This window comes from Monopterus albus, unplaced genomic scaffold (genome assembly GCF_001952655.1).
Source record: "Monopterus albus unplaced genomic scaffold, M_albus_1.0 scaffold61.1, whole genome shotgun sequence".
NCBI lineage: Eukaryota > Metazoa > Chordata > Actinopteri > Synbranchiformes > Synbranchidae > Monopterus > Monopterus albus.
Genome location: NW_018127941.1, coordinates 95,795 through 116,795, shown reverse-complemented (window position 1 = coordinate 116,795; position 21,001 = coordinate 95,795). Strand labels below are relative to the sequence as shown.

The 21,001-nt window shown below is 41.3% G+C and overlaps 3 protein-coding genes across 14 annotated transcripts in view; 2 read left to right on the top strand and 1 right to left on the bottom strand.

The window, feature by feature from the left end:
• The window catches only part of suco (SUN domain containing ossification factor), a 46,109-nt gene extending 34,316 nt beyond the window's left edge, over window positions 1-11,793 (bottom strand). For 6 of the 7 annotated variants that reach the window (XM_020603569.1, XM_020603572.1, XM_020603573.1 and 3 more), the window contains exon 1: window positions 11,501-11,792. In XM_020603569.1, the coding sequence (XP_020459225.1) occupies window positions 11,501-11,553 (53 nt within the window). In that variant the 5' untranslated portion in view covers window positions 11,554-11,792. Of the gene's footprint in view, window positions 1-11,500 lie in introns of all 7 variants that reach the window. The other variant, XM_020603570.1, reaches the window with a different exon arrangement.
• Window positions 11,794-12,741: 948 nt separating this feature from the next.
• tmed5 (transmembrane p24 trafficking protein 5) lies at window positions 12,742-17,175 on the top strand. The gene is made up of 4 exons (XM_020603565.1): window positions 12,742-13,046; window positions 13,889-13,986; window positions 14,068-14,248; window positions 15,290-17,175. Exons 1-4 carry the CDS (start codon window positions 12,858-12,860, stop codon window positions 15,506-15,508), a joined length of 687 nt encoding a protein of 228 aa, XP_020459221.1. The 5' UTR covers window positions 12,742-12,857; the 3' UTR covers window positions 15,509-17,175.
• Window positions 17,176-18,085: 910 nt separating this feature from the next.
• Window positions 18,086-20,899, top strand: pigc (phosphatidylinositol glycan anchor biosynthesis, class C). Of its 6 annotated transcripts, none has more exons than XR_002275202.1 (5): window positions 18,086-18,196; window positions 18,782-19,013; window positions 19,125-19,821; window positions 19,957-19,998; window positions 20,491-20,899. XR_002275202.1 is itself a non-coding variant. In XM_020603313.1 (4 exons), the coding sequence occupies exons 2-3, from the start codon at window positions 18,786-18,788 to the stop codon at window positions 19,779-19,781; spliced, it is 885 nt and encodes a 294-aa protein (XP_020458969.1). In that variant the 5' UTR covers window positions 18,086-18,196; window positions 18,782-18,785; the 3' UTR covers window positions 19,782-19,821; window positions 19,957-20,229. The 6 variants fall into 6 exon arrangements, 2 of the variants coding, with proteins under 2 accessions (XP_020458969.1, XP_020458968.1); XR_002275201.1 differs by having other exon boundaries at window positions 19,125-19,873; XR_002275199.1 differs by having other exon boundaries at window positions 19,125-19,998.
• Window positions 20,900-21,001: the final 102 nt, after the last annotated feature.

Below are 21,001 nucleotides of genomic sequence, written 5' to 3'. Positions count from 1 at the left end.
GCTCTTCATTATATAAACGTCTCTGTGATGTACACTAAGTCTACACCCTTAACTGTCTTAAATCTTAATGTGTCACTGTGTCAACTGTTCTGACAAAAATAGATGAAGAAAAAAAAAAAGGGAGAAGTCACTGTCATTGTAGTGAATCAGACAAAATGGTTGACTGCATGCCGAGGTCACTGGATGTATGATATTACGTTCATGATGAAGAATTTAACAGCAAAGTGAATAGTACATCTGTCTGTCCTCTGCCTGTCTCGAGACAGAGGAGAGTGTGGTGAGTTGGTTCAAGTTGCCTTTCAAACACTTAACAAAAGACTAATCACATGCTTGTAGAGAGCAAACACACACACACACACACACACACCCATCCAATAAAAGGCCTGACAAGCCCAGCTGTTTTCTCCCAGAGCAACATCTGAGGATAAACCCAAGCAGCAACATATTCAACCAACACACTGTGCTTTACATCCAGAGGAACAGTCAGAAGGAAAGACAAAGAGCTGAGGAAGAGAGAATCCAGGATCCACGTGGTGGATTGTGAGACAGGGAGCTGTGCCAGGGCTCACCCGTAAAACTAGGTCAGTACATCTGCCAGCCAGAGGAAAACCATGCTGTCAATGTTTGAAGGGGGGGGGGGTTAGAGCCTCATAGGGCTGTGCATATTTGTGTGAACGTTTGCGTGTGTATTGTAATTTTCCTCTACACTGATGCATGGAATAATGTAGAACAGCAGCTTGTCTTAAAGCCTGATGGTACTTCATAATCCTCTCCTCTGGTGCATCCTCAGGGCAGCCAGAACACTGTGGCTACGCTGGTGAATAGGTCTCTTATTACCACACTTGCACACAAATATTTCTTTGGAACGGCAAAGATGCTGACGTTTGTCTGCAATGGTTGTCACTTACACTGTCAAGCCCAGAACACAGAGAAGCATGGTTTTGAGACAATCCACTAACAGAAATGTCACCAGCTGACAAACAGTGGAATAGAGGGAAGGATTTCAGGGAATGGGTGTTCACAGTGAATGGGATTGTAGTAGAGAGTTCATTTCCCTAAGTGCTTTAATGTTGTGTGCTGACTTGTCATATTGCAGCAGGAGAGGCATACCACATACAGTATATCCTTCCAAAGACCCGGGTCTGTTGCTGGCACCCGGATCAGCATCTGTACTTATGAAGAATCTCTGTCCATCTATATCAGTAGATAAATTAATCAATAGATAGATATAAAACTGTATTAGCTTGGATTACTGAAGTTCTGTTCAAGTACTAGAATAAAGTCCTACAACCAAATAGGGAAGAAATGGTTACAGGTGTCATGGTAAAATTTCTGACGGTTAGTATTACCACTTCAAAAATAAATATTAAAACCATAGCTGATTACTGAGCTTTGAAAAACTCCGCCACCAAAGGGTTAAAGACTGGCCAGGAGCTTCTCAGACACGAGCGCAGTATAGCAGCATGGGTTTATTTGAGTCAGTGAAAACATGGCAGAATGCAGTGACAGAATATGTGGCAACACTCCAGAGTTTGCATCCATTTAAGAAGACTAAGTCTTAAATGTGGGTATATTTTGGTTTTTACAAACACCCTGGGGGAGACTTAATAGAAGAAGGTCAGTCTGTCTGCTGAACATGCAGAAAAAAATTGTTGAGAAGAGGCAACACTTGAAATCTTTTGAGTCACCATCATGATTATCACCCTCTACTCTAAGTCAGCCTTTAACTCAGTGCATGACTGTAGGACTTCGGAATGGAGCAAACAGTCCGTCATTGAAGTTTCAGTGTTACCCGGTCTTTTAAAAACACCCCATTTTTCTGCTGCTGTATGCATCACATACCTGCACACACTAACGGTGTCAAAGCACTGATATCTTAAAGTACAATCTTCTGCAATTTTGTCATGGTGTGCGTGCGAGTGAGTGAGTATATGATGGTAGTCTGAGGAAAAGAAAGCACTAGGGTCAGCAGGTAGTAATGAGTACATAGGGATCAGTAGGTATGTTGCTCTCTCAACTTATCTTCTAACAGTTAGTAAGGAGATGAAAGGCAGGTGTGGAGAACATGTCTGAGGACTTGACGATAAGGGGATGCCAGCCTTTGGCTGTGTGGCAGACAAGGACCATATGAACCAGGGGGCAGGCGCCACTCTGCAGGAGCCATAAGGCAGAGAAGAGAAGACGGAGCTCAGCACACGCCTAGGGCTAAACGCCACCTCAAGGACAAGAGAATGCCAGCCTCCAGCCAGGTTCAGATGGGAAGCAAGTATAAAGTTGGGGGGGGGAGGGTTGACATTCTGCTAGTGCCATAAAGCATGGAGGAGAAGAACACTTCCTCGATGACAAGAAGATGCCAGCCTTTGGCCAGGTTGCAGGCTAGGAGCCAATGCAATCCAGGGGAAGGTTACATTCTGCTGGAGCCACAAGGCAAAGAGGAGAAGAAGCATGCTTAATTCACTATATAATGTTCTTTAGTGCGTCAACTATGAACACACATAAAAACACACATAAAACACAAAGTTACACTTGCTGAATAATGCATCAACAAAGGAAAAAGACAGACTGCTCAGCTACAGCCAAAAGGTAGAGTAAAGAGCAGAGAGCAGGGAGTGAGAGAGGGGGAGGGGAAGAGAAGAAAGCCTGATTTTGATGTCCTGTATTTGACTGGCCTGTATTCAACTGTTACACCAGGCCTACCTATTCCCAGAAAATATTATGTGAGCCACAGGATATGGTGAAGTAGGTCCTGCTGCCAGAACACACAGACTATCATAACTGGGTCTCTTTGCAGAACTGTACCATTATGGGGCTCACCACAGAGAACTGCAAACTAATAAACAATTCATTTCTTACCCATTTTTAGTGACATACATTCGCATTAGTTCTGTAAAAATGCAACTCCCTGCCATGTTTTAAAGTACATGGGGAGTGTTTTAGGCATGTACGATACGACCACATTGAGACAAGTCCATGTGAATGGCTTCATTCATGTTTTCAGCCCCTGAGTTGCCACTGTGCTTTGGTTAGCCATGCTCCTAACGTAGCCTACTCAAACCATAGCAGCAACTATGTGTTAGTGTGTTAGATAAAAAAAAAAAAAAAAAACACACAAACATAAAAATTAAAAAATACTGATTTTAACATCCAGTAGTAATGAAAATGCATGGTGTGTCATTACAGTGTGTTAACTGTGGCACAAATTTGACAGTGAATAGCAGTGAATGATCAGGCTAACAAGGTAAACAAAGTACCTTCTTCCCCTGGGCGTCCACAATCACCCCTTGGACATGACTGGTCAATGCAGCACTTTTGCTGGATGATGTCACCGCCCGGTGCGGTGAGGGTGAAAATAGCATAGGCCACACACAGCTTCAGTTAGAAGCTCATAATTCATGCAGTTATAAGGCCTAAAGAAACTCGTGTGAAATAATACAGGAGAGAAGCCAGTCAGATGAGTTTGTGGCAAAACCTTTACAGTGCTTGCATATTGTTCTTTTACTGCATATGATCATAATCAGAAAGTAGAACTGAAGTGACATTCAGTACAAGATGAGTAGTTAAAACATTTCAAATGCACCTGCATTTTGTGACTTTCAGTCAAATAGACTTTTTCTAGTCATACATTTCATCACTGAGGATTTTTTAAAACAGCGTTAAAACATTGGTTAGAGGTTACAGAACATTTGCAAACATAGCAGCAAAATTTAGCAGAGACATGAAGCTTTGAAAGAACCTAAAGAAATGGCTGAGTAAAGAAAGTCAGAGACAAGATGAACTAACAAAACTGAAAAAGAGAATACTTGATTGGTATTTAAGCATTTGAGGGTTTCTATATAGAAATATCAACAAAACACCTGATTATGCCACCATGTTCATCCTTGGGGTTTTTTCTACCATTTTCCCCTCAGAAATAAAACATCCTATTCTATAGTCACCACTGTCTTCATTCAGACTATACTGCTTAAAGTGTAGCCTGACTGGATTGTGATTTACACACACACAGAGCTTATGTTTCATAGTCCATGGGGACTTTACATTGACTTACATGCATTTCCTGTAGACTAACCCTAACCTTAACCAGAACCACTACTTGCCTAACCTTAATCTAACCCTGACCCTAACCTTAATCTAACCCTAATCTCATCCTAACCCTAAACCATGTTGCCACCCTAAAATTCAATTTCTTGCCCATGGGGACCTCAATTTAGGTCACCACTGTGAAATGGGTCCTCATGAGTTGATATGGAGTCAGGAAGAAGTCCCCACGTAGCAGGAAACACACGTCCACACACACGTCCACACACACACACACCACCCTATATTCACTACAGGCAACCTATGGTCATTATCATTATCTAGAAAAATTTTATTGCAATCTCAATTTCAGATTGTTTAGATGACCCAACACTAGAGCAGAACACTCTCCTTGTGCACCGATTACACCTGTACCACCACATCTACATCAGGTAATTTGGCTCCTTCTGCCTACTGAATACTTGGTTTATAATAAAGGTGCCAGTGTCAAACATTAACATACAGAGTGTGGTGCAGCTGTGATACAAACAGGAAGGCCAGCAGGCAAGAAAGCTCAGTGTGCTCACCAGTCTCCACGGCCAGTGGAGAAGAACAATAGTATGCCGAGCAGTACCAGTCAAGCTCCATCTCCTCATATAAATCTAGAGCTGCCAGCCTGCACAGCTAAACCAAACAACTAAGAGATGAACTCTGTTACTGAGCCCCTAGTCTCTACACCAAGACCTGAGCAAAGGGAGTGTTTTATTGCTAAACACTAAATCAGGGATTTACAAAGAGTAAAGAAACCGCTGGCACCTAATTAGACCAAGTCTCTCAGTGAGAAAATTATTATCCGGAGTACTTTACTATAACTTGTATGTAAATTTAACAACCAGTCATACAGCAACACAAGCAAAATAAGCCTGATTTATGCAGTTTGGTTACCAAAACAAAAAATAAAAATCACAAATGATATGATAGGAAACAATGAACAAGCTTCAAGCCTGCAAATGTTTGGCATCTTTATTTGACAGTTGAGTTACATGATCCCATTTTGTGTTTAAGTAACTGATTCATCATTTAAATCCTGAAAATGCTGACAGAAGCCAGACGTGTTATCTGGCAAGTTGGCCAAGATGGCCAAGACAAAAGAGGCCTAGGTCACTTTGCTGACCCCCCCAAAAAATAACAATGCAATTTTTTGACATGTATGTCAAATGTCGTGTTTGCGTCGACAGATGACCTTGTGGTTTGTTTGGTTCAGATTAAATTCTTTGTAAGTTAACAAATGATTCAAACTCCATGTTCTTGACTCAAGGAAGAAACATTGTTATACCCAAGCGATATAGTATTAAGCTGTTTTCACATGAACTCCAGACTATGTCCAGAGTTGCTCTCTCACACGTGTAGCACACAGCAGGAGATAGTCCATGTCAGACATGTTCTCACTTACTGGAAATCCTCTGTTTGGTTTGTGCTTGAGGGGCGCACCTGGATAGAGTGCACAGGAGGCGTGACATAATGTGGTCACGTAGCAAGTTTGTAATTTGTTCATAAACAACTAAGTCTCTTCTCCTGCCTGATGAGTGTGCACCAGTTCTTAACAAAAGTTCCCAAATCCTGTCATGTCTCACTCCAGTTAGATAATTTCATTGGTGTCTTCATTGTTAGCAATGACTGTTTTTCTTCACCAGTGGGTGTTTGTTTTCTTCTGTCATAAAAACACCCACTCCAGACTATACACTGCTGTATTCTCACATGGACTCACTCCAGCTCACTCAGACCTTATGCGGACTTTGTCTTGGGGAGCTGGCAAAGTAAAGTCGGCTTAAGGTTCAGGTCAACTATCTTGGACCTGATCATTCTCACATACAGCTTCCCCAGGTAATGTCTAGAGAATTTCAGGGTTCCAGTGCAAATGAAAAGGGCTATAATTACCTTCTATTTTACCTCCATGTTCCAACCACCCTCCCCACCATGGCTGCAGTAGCCAAAAACACACACAAAGCCTTCACTGTTTCTCAGCCTTTTACTCTCAGTACCCTGTACAGGAGAGCATCTACTAGTGGGAAATACAAGCAGTACTATCAGTGGCAATGGGCTCCCTGGCCACTGATGCACACGGGCATCAACAGGAGAACCTACTTATGTAACAACTGCCCCAGAAAGGGAACTTCTACAGTCTGGGCTGAATACATCTTTTAATGCAAGGATCCTTTAGCCACATATACCCAGGCTACCTTGTTTGCACAGTGCTCACATTGCCTCTGAGCAACTTTCAGTGAACAAATGAGCACACACCCAGAAATGTTGTAAGCCTCTATTTATCCACAAACAATTCACTATATTTGATATAGGCAACGCCATTCACCTGGGACCTTTCTTTAGAATAACCTAAGTTCACAGAAAAAATTGCTTTCAACTTCAGTTATAAGTATGAAAATCTTGATCTTACCGCACAGAACAAGTGAAAGTCTATACACCTAGATCACCTATAGGATCAGATGGACAGAAAACAAACAAAACCCTGTAGAACTCCTCGGTTAATAAGACAAACCTACAACATCAAAACACCTACTGTATAATAAGCAGAAGCAAAAAAAATAAATAAATAAATCACACCACAGGATCCCAAAGCCATTTAATTACGTTAAAGCTAAACAATGCCGCAAACAATTACGCAATTCAGCATATTTAAAATTCAAAACCAGTGGGCAGACAACTTAATTTTACTTGCGCATGTTCAAATCTGTATTGCTCTGTAGAGCTGTGTAATGACCAAAATCTTACATTCTGATATATAGTATATTACTGTTCAACAGTTTGGAGTCACCTCCATTTTTCATTATGGCATTTAAGTTTCTAGTATAGTCAATAATCTTAAATGGTACAAAACTAAGTAGAAAACTGCCAGAGATGAAAACAAACAAAAAAGTCACCATACGTCACCACACCAACTTGAGGAAATTTCATGTAAAACAAGCCTCAACTTAAGCTCTGGACTGTGTAGAAGAAAAGATCAAGAGGATCAGCTTCAAAAGATGGAATGGCCGGAACAGTGTCCAGAGTTTCCAGATGAGGAGTGAAAGCAAAGCAACCCACATAACACTTTTGTGGGAAGTGCTATTCCAACAACATTTGATTTCAGTTGTAGAAAGAATGCCACATGTACATCAGTATAGTAAAAATGATCGCCGTTTCCAATGTGGTGGGCTAGGACACTGGACAAATCAGCCAGCCCTACAATTCACAATCCACAGGAGGAGTGCCCCAGTTTTTTGGGGAGGCAACAGTGGTGCAGTGGGTACAGCAGTTGTCTCCCAACCAGAGGGTTGAAGGTTCGAATCTTGGTGTCTGCAGTCCACGTGTTGAAGTGTCCTTGGGCAAGACACTGAACCCCCAAGTTGCCCTTGATGGTTAGAGCCATCGGTTGAGTTGGTGCCGCAGATGGCTGCCATCGGTTCTGTACCGGAAACAAATTCCTTGTGTGTAACACACTTGGCCAAAAAAGGTGATTATCCTTATGTGTGGCCAGTGTTGAATTATGCCTGGAGTTGACCCCAAACTTTTGAATAACAGTGTAGGTACTTTCCTATCCCAATAACAATACATATTACCTCTCTCTGTACTGTTTGACAGGATTTTTGTGTAGGTAGTAAAAGTGGGTAGTGTTTGAGCCTGCTGTGGGGGCTGGTCTGTAGCACTATTTGTAAAAGAGTGTGATTTGCAGCACTATGAAATAAACAGAGCAAAATATGGAATGATAGATACTGGTTTATTTAGTTATGCTGATTCAAAAGTGTCTGAAACATCACACAAAGACAGACAACATAATATTCAATCCCCAGCTGTTCATTTGGCTACACAGTTACCTCATGAGAGCTAATCACATTACATAATAATCTTCAAAACAGCTATGAAACTAAAAAGCCTAACAATGTGCAGGGACAGTATGAGGTGATGACAAGATATTTCTCCTGAGCATGTCCCCACAATGCCTCTTGAGTGATTTTACAGAATATACAATTAGCATAAAGATGTCTGAGAGAAAGAGTTTTATCAGTTTGTAACCTGCATTAACAGTTGTGTTACTACAGAGAGGAGAACTCCGTGCCACACTCAGCCAACATCTTGGCAATGGAGTTAAAATTTAAATGGGCATAAAAAGTCTGTGGTGAGGTATCATTACTGAAACCCGGCTGAAAATGTGGACCCTCACAGCAACACTGTAAAGTAGTACACATGCACACACTCTCCAACAGACTGATGATGTCAACAGCCTGAGCCTGCACACCATACACAGTAAGATCCCTGTTCCTGACTATGCGAGTGAGGGGCAGCATGACACACACAAAAACACATTCTGCTGTGCCTCCGCAGCACAGACAGTTAAATATAAGCAGCTACAGCAGTCTCACAGTAATATACAGAGGCCAAGACTTCACACAACACATGAAACCATTAGGTCTGAAGTGGAAATATCAAAGTTTGCCATGACTTTTCACGCAGTATAGGGTTATTAATAAGGATAATCACCTTTATTCAAAAATAAATAAAATACTTCATTGGCCAAGCATGTTACACACAAGGAAGGGTTCAGTGTCTTGCCCAAAGACACTTCGACATGTGGACTGCAGACACAGAGACTCAAACCTTCAACCCTCTGGTTGGGAGAGGACTGCTCTACCCACCGCACTGTCACATCCCCCTATTAAAAAGCAGGTGAACCCCCCATACACACACACACACACCATAAATAATCTTTGGTCACCAGTTTGCTTATACACGGCCCCTTTCTATGCATAAAATCCCTGCTGCCTTGGAAAACATGGGACTACTGCTATGCATTCTCCATTTCTCTGCTCCCACTGGGACGTACTAGAGCTGGCATGGAGGAGTGAGAAACTGACAGCAACACACTAAGAAGGGTGCAGTAATGAAGTCTATGCATGTGGTTGCATGTTTATTAGCCAGTTTGCAAAAAGGTAAAAATCCATGTTTTACACAAGCAAACACCTGACTCAGTCTGTAATCAATATTTAGCTGTTGCCCAGGATAGAAAGCCATCTCATTTGTGGATGGGATTTATAATATTTCTTTTGACCTTCCTTTAATGTAAAATATCTTTGAATGCTCTTCCTTGTTTCACTGGCCTTCAAGAAGCTGAGAGCAGCACCCTGTTCCACTTCTCTGCTGTGTTTTCATGTTACACAAAATCGTACTGAGCAATATCCAAACACAAAATAATCTAATCTATAGAAATGTGATGAGTCTTCAGAAAAAAATGGTACAAGGGTTAAAAACAGGTACAAAAATGTGGATTTATCACAGTCTGTCATTCAACAACCAGTGAGCTAGTGTATGTTTCTCTTTTCAGCCCAACTAAATATTTTGTCCATCACTTTGCCTGAAACCCCTAGAGAAAGTTTTACTTACTGATAAAGACAGAGGGTTTTTTTTCCATTATAGGACCCCACCAAAATGTGTCACGCCAAGTAATGCTCGTCAGAGGTTCTGCGTTTGTTGCCAGTATGGTGCACTTGCTTTTGAGATGCATTCTGAGAGCTAAATTTCAGCACCCCTGAGTAGGTATGACTAAAATCAAGTGCCAGGACCATGAGGGGGATGGGGATATGTGTGCGCAGAGCAGTTGCCTCTGATTGGTTAAATGTCCACCTTTTCACACCTCAAGGATTAGCATTACAAGCACCATGTGTAAACACACAGCAACCTACACGTTAGAGAAGAGCAGCCCCTCCCTCATCTACACGGACACAAACAGAGAAAAAAAAATACAGTGGAAAAACAAAAACAGGATGGTCTGTTTCAACCCCAAAGGCTATGCTTGGTGATGGTTAAGGGAAGTACAGGGTGTATTGCTTGTTAGGTAAAGGTAATCATAGGAGTGCGCCGAGATCTTGTGCCAAAAGTATGATGGAGTGTGACAACACGTTGTCAATATTAGACTGGCAAAAATGCAACTCCCTGCTGTGTTTTAAGAAGGTCACACACAGCTTCAGTTAAAAGTTAGAAGCTCATGCAAAGTTACAAGGTCAGAATAGACTCATGTAAAATCATACAGGAGAGAAGCCACTCAGCTGAGTTGTAGAAAAACTTTTTGCCAAGAGAAAACTGAGGTTTTAGACTACAATGATCTTGCATCTCAAGTATGGATGAAATGGATATGATCATTATGCCCATGCTGTCTCGACAGAACCACTGTTGGTGACAGGTATTAGGTTTATCATTTCTTGGAAGCCTTATAATGCAACAAGTGAGTGCACATCTGAGTATAATGTTATCTGGAAAAGCTCACTTGTTGAAGTTTAACATAAATGTTATATTCTATTACTAATAATCCAACAAATGTGTCTTGTATTTATTTTTACCATCAATAATGATGAGTAAGATTATTTTGTATATTATTTGGTATTCTAACCCTCTTTACTGTCAATATAACTGAATTATTAACAGAATGACCAACACAGTCGAGGAAGAAACAACAATCTGCAGGATACAGACTGGAAGGTTATCTACTCCTGAGTCACCAATCTAGACAGAAATAGTATGCTAGCTGCCCTGCTAATCCCATCTGAAAAAATCTGCATATCGTTACTTGCCCCATGCCTCTGAGATTGCACAAATTCATGAGTTGGTTAATCTACCAGATGTCACCTCTGTGTGACATCTGTGTACACTGCAGAAGAACAGCCATTTCAAATAGGCAACTTAGTTCCACAGAATTTAATAACAGATCACTGCCACATCTGTACAGCCATAATGTTTTCATTAAACTAAAAATCAGGTTTTTAGTGTTTACAGAGGATCTGGTATATCATGCAAATAAGATCATTTTGTTTTAATGTTAACCTTCAAAGACTAGATTTTCTAATAATTTATTAAATTGGCTGACAATACCCAACACTGTGTCCATTTTTGTTAGAAATACAGAGAAATGCTTGCTTATCTTTAGTTAATCCAGGTTATGGCCAGCTAAAAGTCCAAACTACAAGGACAGAATAATAAATATTCTAGGGAAAGCATCTTATTATTGTCACTTTAGGTGTTTGTGGTCAACATTAACGTTACTGGCTACCAGACAAGTATAATTTGCCATCACAGGTAGCTATGCGGCTAGTCAACAGCTGGCTAAGTAACCGTCAACCAAAAATCATTTAAACAGCAGACCTTTATCAGCCATATATGTTAAATAAAGACATAGCCAAACCAAGGCTCTTTTTCTGAGTTACAGGTCAACCGAACATCACACCACACCACTGCACTAGCTCATAATGTTAGCTCTGTAGCATGCTTGGTTCATGTCACTGAGCATTGATGACTGAGAACTGTTATGCGACAAAATACATCAAGCAAAGCGCCATAAAGGACAGTATAATTATGATGAAACGTGCTTTATCAGTTGTTATAACTGTCATTTGTCCGAGATGTCGTTAATAAAATGAACAGAGATGTCAGCTAAGCTTACCAGCACCGGAGAGCTACAACGAGGCACACCAACAAAACGCGCAGCCTCTTCATTATCTTCCGGCGGGGACCAACATCCTCGCTCTTTACGTTTTATTTAATCTCTCGTGGCTACACAGTACACCGAACAGACCGCTTTTGTTGGTTGAGGGCCAGTGTTAAACACAATTAACACAGGACGGTCTTCTTTGTCTAAAACCTAAACTTTAGTTGTGCTAAATTTCACTGCGCGGACCTGCTGTACACTTCTTTCTGTTTAAGTACCTACTGCTGTTGAGGGTTATCTGGTAAATTCAACCCCAGTCCACGTCCGACCAATCAAATCAGAGCTTGGGAAGCTTGGCCAATCATAAGAGACGTAACAACCCCGTGTTCTCAGCCCCCTGGGCTGAGGATGAGCTGGTGATTGTGGAGAAGGACGCGTCAGCTATTTTGTGATAAGCGAATAACTCAAGCTTACAACATTAAAGTTACTAAATAACCATCTCAATTAGAATGTTTCATTTACGAATGACTAGCTTGATACCTTTCTTTTTGCAAAGGCAGTTATGTGGGAGTTCAAATCACTTGATGAGGTGTGGGTTCAACCCTTGAAGGAATGTGAACGTACACTGGGCGATGTACGTTTTTACATTGTAAAATATATTCATGTATATGAAGGTAAATGTAAATATGATAAAATCCCGAAAAGGTGTCTCAGAACATCATTTGTTTTTTAAAGTCAACACTCAATGCAGTTTTTTTTTTACTATTCTATCTTTCTATAATCTTATTGGGACAGAATTTTTTATTGGAACGAACATTATACTTAAAATGTACGTTGGCGTTTTCCATAGGCCTTTTTTTGACTGGTGGTCTAGAAAATAAAGAAAATCACAAACCCCTAAAACACAAGTTTATGTATTGTCGGTCAGGCATTTCTTAATTAAAGTATTTGTATTGGTCAATTACACTGTTAATAAAAAAAGATGATCGAATACACTAAACGGCTCCTTCTGTCGTGTTCATACTACATTGAACAAAAACTACATATCCCGCAATACCAATTTAGAACTGTAAAATTGCCTGTGCTTTTTTGTTGCGTGTAATAAATATTTAATTATGAATACAATGCAAAAAGGGTATCTGAAGTCGGGTAATCCAAAGTACAACAGTAAATGTATCTGACATTATTGGAAGTAATAAATAAAAATGTTTTGTTGTTTTGAACCGGCGGGGTCCTGACCTATTTAGTACTCTGTGAGACGAAGTTTGGACGAGTGTACCTAGTTACTTTGTTGCTCTCGTACCTACCCAGTGGCGGGCTACTTGTTATATCATTTCGGCTCTTTTGGACTTGTGGGCTCGTAGGTTTCATTATGACGTTAGTTTCGGCATTTCTATGTGTGCTGTCCGTGTTTGTTGTTCTAGTCTCGGAGAGGTTTATGGTGCAGGCTGTGTTCTCTCAGTCCTTGGACAGCGACTTCACGTTCACCCTACCGGCCGGTCAAAAGGAGTGTTTCTTCCAGACCATGAAGAAAGATGCCTCACTGGAGATTGAATATCAGGTCAAAGCATTCTCGCATAACTGGGATAAAGTTGTATCAAATCTTAATATTAGCCGAACAGAGCGAAAAAGCTACGTCTATCAGCCAAATCAATTACAATCCCAAACGCTGACATAACATTAGCTGCACGTGTCAGACCTGTTGATCATCCCTTGCTTACTGTTAACATTGTTTTCATGCTATGGTTCTCATTCATAGACAACATTCATACGAACCACCCTGGTATACTGTGGTGCTAAACCAAATTATTTGTAGAGAACCAGCATGTTATGTGGCTCTCACGTCGATTTTGATACGGTTAGGAATAGGTCTTGTGTCGAGTTTTGTTCTCCCGTCGAGATGCGTTTCCCCGTTAAAACTACATTTATAGGAGCGCCCCCCTCTGTCTTATGGTTAGGATAAGATTAGGGTTCAGGTTAGGGGAAACACACCTCGATGGGGCAGCAGATTTCGACACAACACCAGTCAGTGTTTAGCCTTCTGCACTGAATGAATCTCTGAGTTGGAATGAATGTGTCAAACAAAAGCGATATCAGTGAGTTGCCTTTTGTCATTTCTTGTGGGAGATGTCCCAAGCATTTGATATACAGTATCTGTTGTTGTGTCTACCATGGAGAACAAGGCATCCAGACTCACTGTCAGCGAAGAATGAGACCTTGAGAGGAAAAACTAGCATTCCTCACGTTTAATGTATGAAATAAATCGAGAAATTAAATGCTGGTACACATACTAGAAAAAAGGATCATCTCACACAAATTTCTCTGTGTTGTTTAAATGTTTCTAATTTTTCTAATATTTCTTTGTTTACCTCTTTGTGTGTGCGTGTGTCCTCCACTGTCCAGGTGTTAGATGGTGCAGGTCTCGATGTAGATTTTTTCATCTACTCTCCTTCTGGCCAATTGTTGTTCAGTGACTACCGCAAGTCAGATGGAGTGCACACGTATGTAACATAAATCATCTGCCAGACAGACCTTAATGACATAGACTCGTGTAAAATCTTACCTCCTGTGCTTTCATCCAGGGTTGAAACTGAGGATGGAGACTACATGTTTTGCTTTGACAACACATTCAGTACAGTATCTGAGAAGTTGATCTTCTTTGAATTGATCCTGGATAACATGGGTACAGATGAAGACCCAGATGACTGGAAAGAGTATGTCCATGGAACAGATATGCTGGACATGAAACTAGAAGATATCATGGTGAGGATGAGATACACTACATGCAATGCTATTCAGAAAAAAACTTAGACTACACATTCCAGACAAGGGGCCCATACCATGCAGTAAGATTAGTGGGTCATACAGCTAACTTTGGTCTCAGTTCAGGTTTTCTGGTACCACAAAGCTGGCTCACTTTAATCAGGCTAGATCACCATGGTAACTTGCTCCAGAGCAGGCTAATCTCAGAAGATTGGATCAAAACCTGTCAAGAGCCTGACAGATCACTGGAAAAGCTGAGTGATCATTCCTAACAGACCCTGACAGGGACAAAAGAGTTTATATTCATATGATAAATCTAAGAATTGTAGATATTTTTGTAGACCAGTCACATTGTTTTGCTGTTTCATGGGTGACTGCTTTAAAGAAGAGCTCCTAACAAACTGAGGGAGCCTACAGTTTACCTGATGATCAGCTGTGTATTTTAAATGCTTAAAGAGAATTTGATTCCCAACGGAATGAGAACTGATTCTGAGTTGTTGTTTTTTAATTCTCACTGGGTGTTTGGAAGTTTGTCCCCCCTTGTCTGCCATTGTGATATTTGTCCCAGTGCCACCTAAGCTCACAGGATGACCTGGTAAATAGAGAGCTAACAAAATGTCATGCAATCAACCACATACAGGCAAAGTCACAAGGAGAGTGTCACAAGAATAGACAAAGTCATGAACTGTCACCTATTGTCGGAGGGCAGCCAGCTGTTTCAGCTTTTGCTACAGTAGCCTGCACTGCTCCTTCACCAGAAATAGTTTTCATCTGTGTCAGAAGTCGCCTAAGAATCACTCTGTGTGAAGCAGGAAATGTATGTTCCAGCTATGGAGGAAGTTGGTTTCTCATGAAGGAAGGAACATACTTGATTGAGCTGCTTTGTTTGTAAAGTCAAAACTGCCCCTAGAGACACCTGACTGTTCTTATCTTAATCACTCATAATTAATGCTATAGGCCAGTGTAGTGTCAGGTACAGTTTTTACATAAGCTCTCTTTTCTGGTCTGTTTAATGTTGCCTGTGTGTCTCCTCTCCTTCAGGACACCATTAACAATGTGAAGGCAAGACTAGGCAAAAGCTTGCATATCCAGACGGCGCTGCGGGCGTATGAGGCCCGTGACCGAAACCTCCAGGAGAGTAACTTTGATAGAGTGAACTTATGGTCGGTAATCAATCTCATTATCATGGTGCTGGTGTCGGCGATTCAGGTCTACCTGGTCCGCTCACTGTTTGAAGATAAAAGTAAAATTCATACATAACGCTGCCCCAGATGGAGGAACAGAGAGAGACTAATTTGCTTGTCCACACATATATTTGGGAGTTTTTTCAGCTTGTATCCTGCCTTGTGACTGTTACCACAAAATGACATCTATAGTGAAACATATACAGACACTTTCATGTTCTTGATAACATTTTTTTTTTTTTTTTGCCACAATTGTTGCTCTGGATTTCAGTCCACAGGAGTTTGAGGGACAGCAGGAGTCCCAGGTCTGGAATGGGAACTTCTGACTGTCAGCTCCCACTGCTTTTGCAACCTCACTCTTTTTACTACAGGAAAAATTCTTTCTTTAAAACTTATACAGTATATTGTTTTATAATCCTCTCTAGCTGCTGTAAGCCTTCAAAGAAAGTGACATAACAAGTATGTTTATGATGTGACTATTTTTCTAACAGAGGTTAAAGTTATAAGGCTAGTAGCCAAATGCAGAAATGTTTTTTTATTGAAGGAATCCTATGGTGTCTGAAGGACATGATTTATTTCTATCACATGGGAGTAGAAAGTGCAACCACTTCATCAGCATGTCTTCCCATACATTAGTTACTGTTAAAAATACACCTTTGTACTGTTACTAAGATGCCTTAGTGGTTGTTTTCAGCTGCCAGTCTCTGAGGCCTTTGAATATTTCTCCCATTGCCATGAACATTTATGTTGATAATGGAAAATCAGTCATGCTTTCCCTTATATTCCAATACTGAAAGGTCAGCTCTTTAGGTAAGGATGCTTTACTAATGCTGTTCTTTGGTACCTAAGGGACCAAAGAGTAGGAGAAACAACAGTGGGCCATCTCCAAGTGTGTACCCTACTCTGGAACTTTTGCCCTACTCTCCTCTGCCATGGACTTGTGGCCTAAATGGGTGCTAGCACGGCTACTGGAGGGTGTCTGCTTATAGCTACCTACTGTGTGAGGATTTTGTTGAGCCTGCCTGTCTCTTTGGTGACAGAAGTCTTTTTCTATCCTACGGACACCTTGAAGGACATTTCCACTACTACAACAGGGGGGCCATTCACTGCCTTGTCTACATCAGCATTCTTTTAAATGTGAATATCGGTGTTGAATCTGATCTTCACATTGTATTAGCCAACATTACAACCTAACATCTGGTGGTTGCACTGCTGCTGATGCCACAGAACAACCTATTTCTTTTGTTGTTTTTATATTTTTAGAACATAGTTGAACATTTTGGACACTGAAGTGTTTATCTGATTATTGCGACCCACCTGAAACAGGTTGTTCTGATACATGGGTAAAGAAGCACTGTTAGGTTGATTGATGATATACTATTAAGATGCCATGGTGACTTATGGTTATGGTTGCTGAAAGGATTTCTTTTATTGGTATTTACTGAGCTCCACAGCTGATAACCTGGTTGCTTGAGGCTCCACACTGACATCCTCTGAATTTACCCTGTGCTATAACAGTTTTCATACAGTGAGTTCATGCCTTCATTATTTAGTAGACCTGTGCTGGAAATGCTGTAAAACAATTGAAAACTGCAGTGTGTGCATTTATCACTGTATTTTGTGGGTACCTGCAGTAACATATAAGATGTCTGGTTTAAGAAATGGTCATCCTCTGAAGTGAAATGTGTTACAGTTTAGGGTTTCTGAATCATCATACAAAAATAAAAGACTATGCATTTTTAAGTATTTCTCTATTACTGACTAAGGGGATATTAAGGTTTCTGATATCTTTGAAAAATAATTTTTATTATCCTGATTGTGGGGAAGGGGGAATGTGATACCTTTTTATTCGGCTAATGTTCTATAGTTGTAAATGTGTGTAACTTAATTTTTCTGACCTCGGTATTCTGTTGTGTTGCTACTGAACAGTTGCTACTTCTTTAACAAACCTGAATTATATTACTATACATGGAGACTGTGGCAGACAGTTATAGCCTATATGTATCTACCTGCACCAAAGCTGAGGCTTTTTCAAACTTGCAGCTCGGCTGAACCAGACTGGCCTATCAGACACTGTATGGATGGTTCAGTCTTTCTGGAGACACTGTCTTAACAGAGACATGATCTTCTCTTCAACTAAATTCAAAATAGGTCATTTGTAACTGATTGGCCTACCTAATCATAATATAACAAAAAGTAAGGAAATGTTGTATTTGGATTGGTATCGAGTCTTTCTGAGACATTCAGTGACAATTACAGTCAGTGTAAATGCAAGATTTCTGATTCTTTCCCAAACACGTTTTCTATGAGTCGGTAGAAATTACCATGGTGGGTATTTGTGCTTGTTTTGACGCAGGCTATAAGGCACGCTTATAGCCTGTGTTTCCACATGGAAGACAAGAGGCTGTGGTCTATGCATTGGGACACGTAGTATTTGACAGAAGACAAGGTTACTGATGAATATCACAGTTGGCATCATGACAGTGTTTTAAGTTTGATATGTAACCTCTTGGCACGTGTGGGACTCTGTGGGTTTACTGGTCTTATAATTTCCACTGAGAAGGGGGCCACGTATGTTTACCACAGACACCTAGTCAAAGAAAAAGAGAAAGGAATGATAACTTATCTGATGTTTATCTGGCAAGCCATTGGCTGGTTAATGATCCAACAACGGGGGGCGCTGTGATCTCGGATGCATTACTTCACTTCCGGGATTAAGGCATGTTGAGACTGTCGCATCGGTGCCGAATATATCTCATCCCAGGTAGGTTAGATAAAAAAAAGATTAAAAAAAATATACATTTGAGATGTTTGTGGTGATACTTAATCGACTGTCAACATGTAAATGCTCATATACACATGTCTGGTTTTACTGTAGCGACAGAGCCGTAGTTTCATGTTGGCAGCAGCGGTCAATCGTCAAAATACTGCACATCCTGTTTAAGAATAGATCGACCTGACAGCAGACGCGACACTGATTGAAGTCCAACATTTTCGTATGCATTCCGCTATAAAACAGACAACTCATTTGCTTGCAGGCTGTCAGGTGACATGCTCGATCACGTCTAAGTGGTCTTAACGATAAAAAGCAAACCCAGTGTTGTCATTTTATTAACCCTGTCGGGCAACTTTACCTGTCGTCTAATGTGTAGGCTACAGCTGTTCAGTGCTATAATACTATTTGGCACCATGTTAAGCGTTTGAGAACTGAAATAATGAAAGTTTTGACACAGAGGGGACCTATTCAAGTCCACGGCCCCCCTTAAGTCCTTGCCAGTTGATAGTTTGTTTATTACAAACCAAAAGGATGTATGCCTGCTCACAGATCTGCATATGTGCTTGTGGTCAGGGTGATGGGGCCAGACAGTGCCCCAGGTCCAGCTGTGCCCTGGCAGAAGGTGCTGTGGGAGCACCAGCCGTACCCTGATAACTATGTGGACCAGCGGTTCCTAGAAGAATTGCGGAGGAATGAGGGCATCCGGCAGTACCACTACTGGGCTGTGGTGAGAGAAGCAGGCTTTGTGGGACAGCAGTTGTCATGTGTGGCCATTTTCATCACCCTGTGGCTCTACATGGAGCAGGTAGAACTTGAGAAATTCTCTAATCCTCTTAGAGCACGCTGTGTCTTTACTGTATGGAATGGTGTGCATGAATAGCATTTTTAATCAACGTCTCTGCTTTCCTCACAACAGGGTCTGCTGTCCCCTGAGAAATTGCTGTTGACCACCCTTGTCTGTGCCCTGCTGGGTTATGGACTGCACCAAGCCTTGACATTTCAGGTTGAATCAGGCTGTGAACCCCGGACCCATCTAGCCGACTTACAGAGTGCCACTCTTTTTCTTTCCTTCACCTTTGGTTTCTCGCCAGTTCTAAAGACACTAACAGAATCCGTGAGTACAGACACAGTGTATGCGATGTCTGCTGTGATGTTGTTGGCCCACCTGGTGTCTTTCCCTTATGCCCAGCCCTCACCCCCAGGCAGCCTCTCCCTAAATGCAGCCCTGTTTGCCTCTGTGTGTTTAGCCTCACGGTTGCCAGGGGCTCTGCACACCTTCGCCATGCTCAGCTGTGCCCTTCTGGTATTTGCTCTCTGGCCCTGCTTGCTGCAGAAGCTGAGGGAGAATGCCCCTAACCAGTTTATTGGGGTGTGTGTGGGAGTGTGTTTAGGAGGGGTCGGAGGTCTGGGGTCCCTCTCACCAGGTGGAGCCGTGCTGTTGGCCCTGGCCCTAGGAAGTGTTACGCTACTCTGTCCTTTACTATTAGTCAGGCTGCAGAAACAAAAGGACAACATCCAAGGACCCTGGGATGAGGCTGAGATTCATGAGGACCTCAGCCACTTCCTTCACTAATGGACAGAACAGTGCTCCTGATCAAACTGATATTGAAAGAGTAAGCAAATGGAAAATTTGCTGTGAACTAATGTACTCACACACACTGTTTTGTAAGTGTTGTATGGAAATATTAGCTCTTTTATTACTGCTCCACATGTTTGGGCAACCATGACAATTTGTTATTCTCTTGCAGGGAATATCAAGATGTTTTTAATGTTCAAGCTGCTACTATCTTGTAAGTGCTGACCTCAGAATTTGAATGAAAGGAGTCAACTAATGTGCAATTCTAACTTACATTACTGGGTAGTGATGCTATGCACCAGTTTGATATCAGTCATGTTTTAATAATCTGTGGGAGATACTTCACATTTTATGGTTGTATACAATATGTTGATGTTGTCTATGAATGAGCAGATGCACACAAGGGCTGTAAGAACTCTGTTTAAATTAAATATTAATATTAGCATGTTAAGATTGCAAAAGGATTTTTCTAATCAAGATACAGAATTTCCTCAATACAAGTTAAAAGAAATACCATAAATGGCTCATTTTTACCTGGACCACAACCATAGTGAAAGCCGCAATTCTTACTGTACATTTCGAAGACACAGGTTTTTAAATTATATTTACCTTGTGATTAATTATTGACAATATGTAGAGCTTTTGTTTGATTTTTGTTTTAAGTTTTTTGTACCTGACTGTTCCACCCTAATATGTTATTGCACAGGTAAACTTGTGAGAAGTCCAGTGTAATAAGCCAGTATCAGTACGGATCACAGGGCAAGAGAAATACGGCAGTACTGCTCTCACAAAACTGTCAGCCATGCTGCCACACTCCAGACTACCCGTCGTATGGATTAGGTTCTCTGACTTTGCAGCCTCGGCCCGGCCCATGCATTGATCCTGGCTGCGTGTGTGATAACTGATGAGACACCATACTGTCAATTACTGTCAATCATGGGCAAAGGAGACGTTGCTGGTTCCATAGACAAGGTTACCATCTGCCATAATAGGCTCACTGGATCTGGCAGAGGGTCATGATGAGGGTGGTCATTTCTAGATGGGCCAATACCAGCGCTGGAACCTGATTGTTGTCCCTGTAGATGAGTGAGTGAACACCCCTCAGGCTTGGCACAGTTTGTACCTTGGTCAAGGAACGATATATGCCAGTGTTAGTAAATGAATGTGGTTTATCTGATTTGTTATCTGGTCTGCCTTTATTCTCTTGTTTCTTTCCC

What these genes read in the sequence shown, in the direction of transcription:
- tmed5 (XM_020603565.1), top strand. Translation starts at nt 12,858, where the DNA reads ATGACGTTAGTTTCGGCATTTCTATGTGTGCTGTCCGTGTTTGTTGTT. An exon ending in CACTGGAGATTGAATATCAG is followed by an intron (nt 13,047 to 13,888) that starts GTCAAAGCATTC and finishes TCCACTGTCCAG; the next exon opens with GTGTTAGATGGTGCAGGTCT. An exon ending in AAGTCAGATGGAGTGCACAC is followed by an intron (nt 13,987 to 14,067) that starts GTATGTAACATA and finishes GCTTTCATCCAG; the next exon opens with GGTTGAAACTGAGGATGGAG.
- pigc (XM_020603313.1), top strand. Translation starts at nt 18,786, where the DNA reads ATGGGGCCAGACAGTGCCCCAGGTCCAGCTGTGCCCTGGCAGAAGGTG. An exon ending in TGTGGCTCTACATGGAGCAG is followed by an intron (nt 19,014 to 19,124) that starts GTAGAACTTGAG and finishes TCCTCACAACAG; the next exon opens with GGTCTGCTGTCCCCTGAGAA.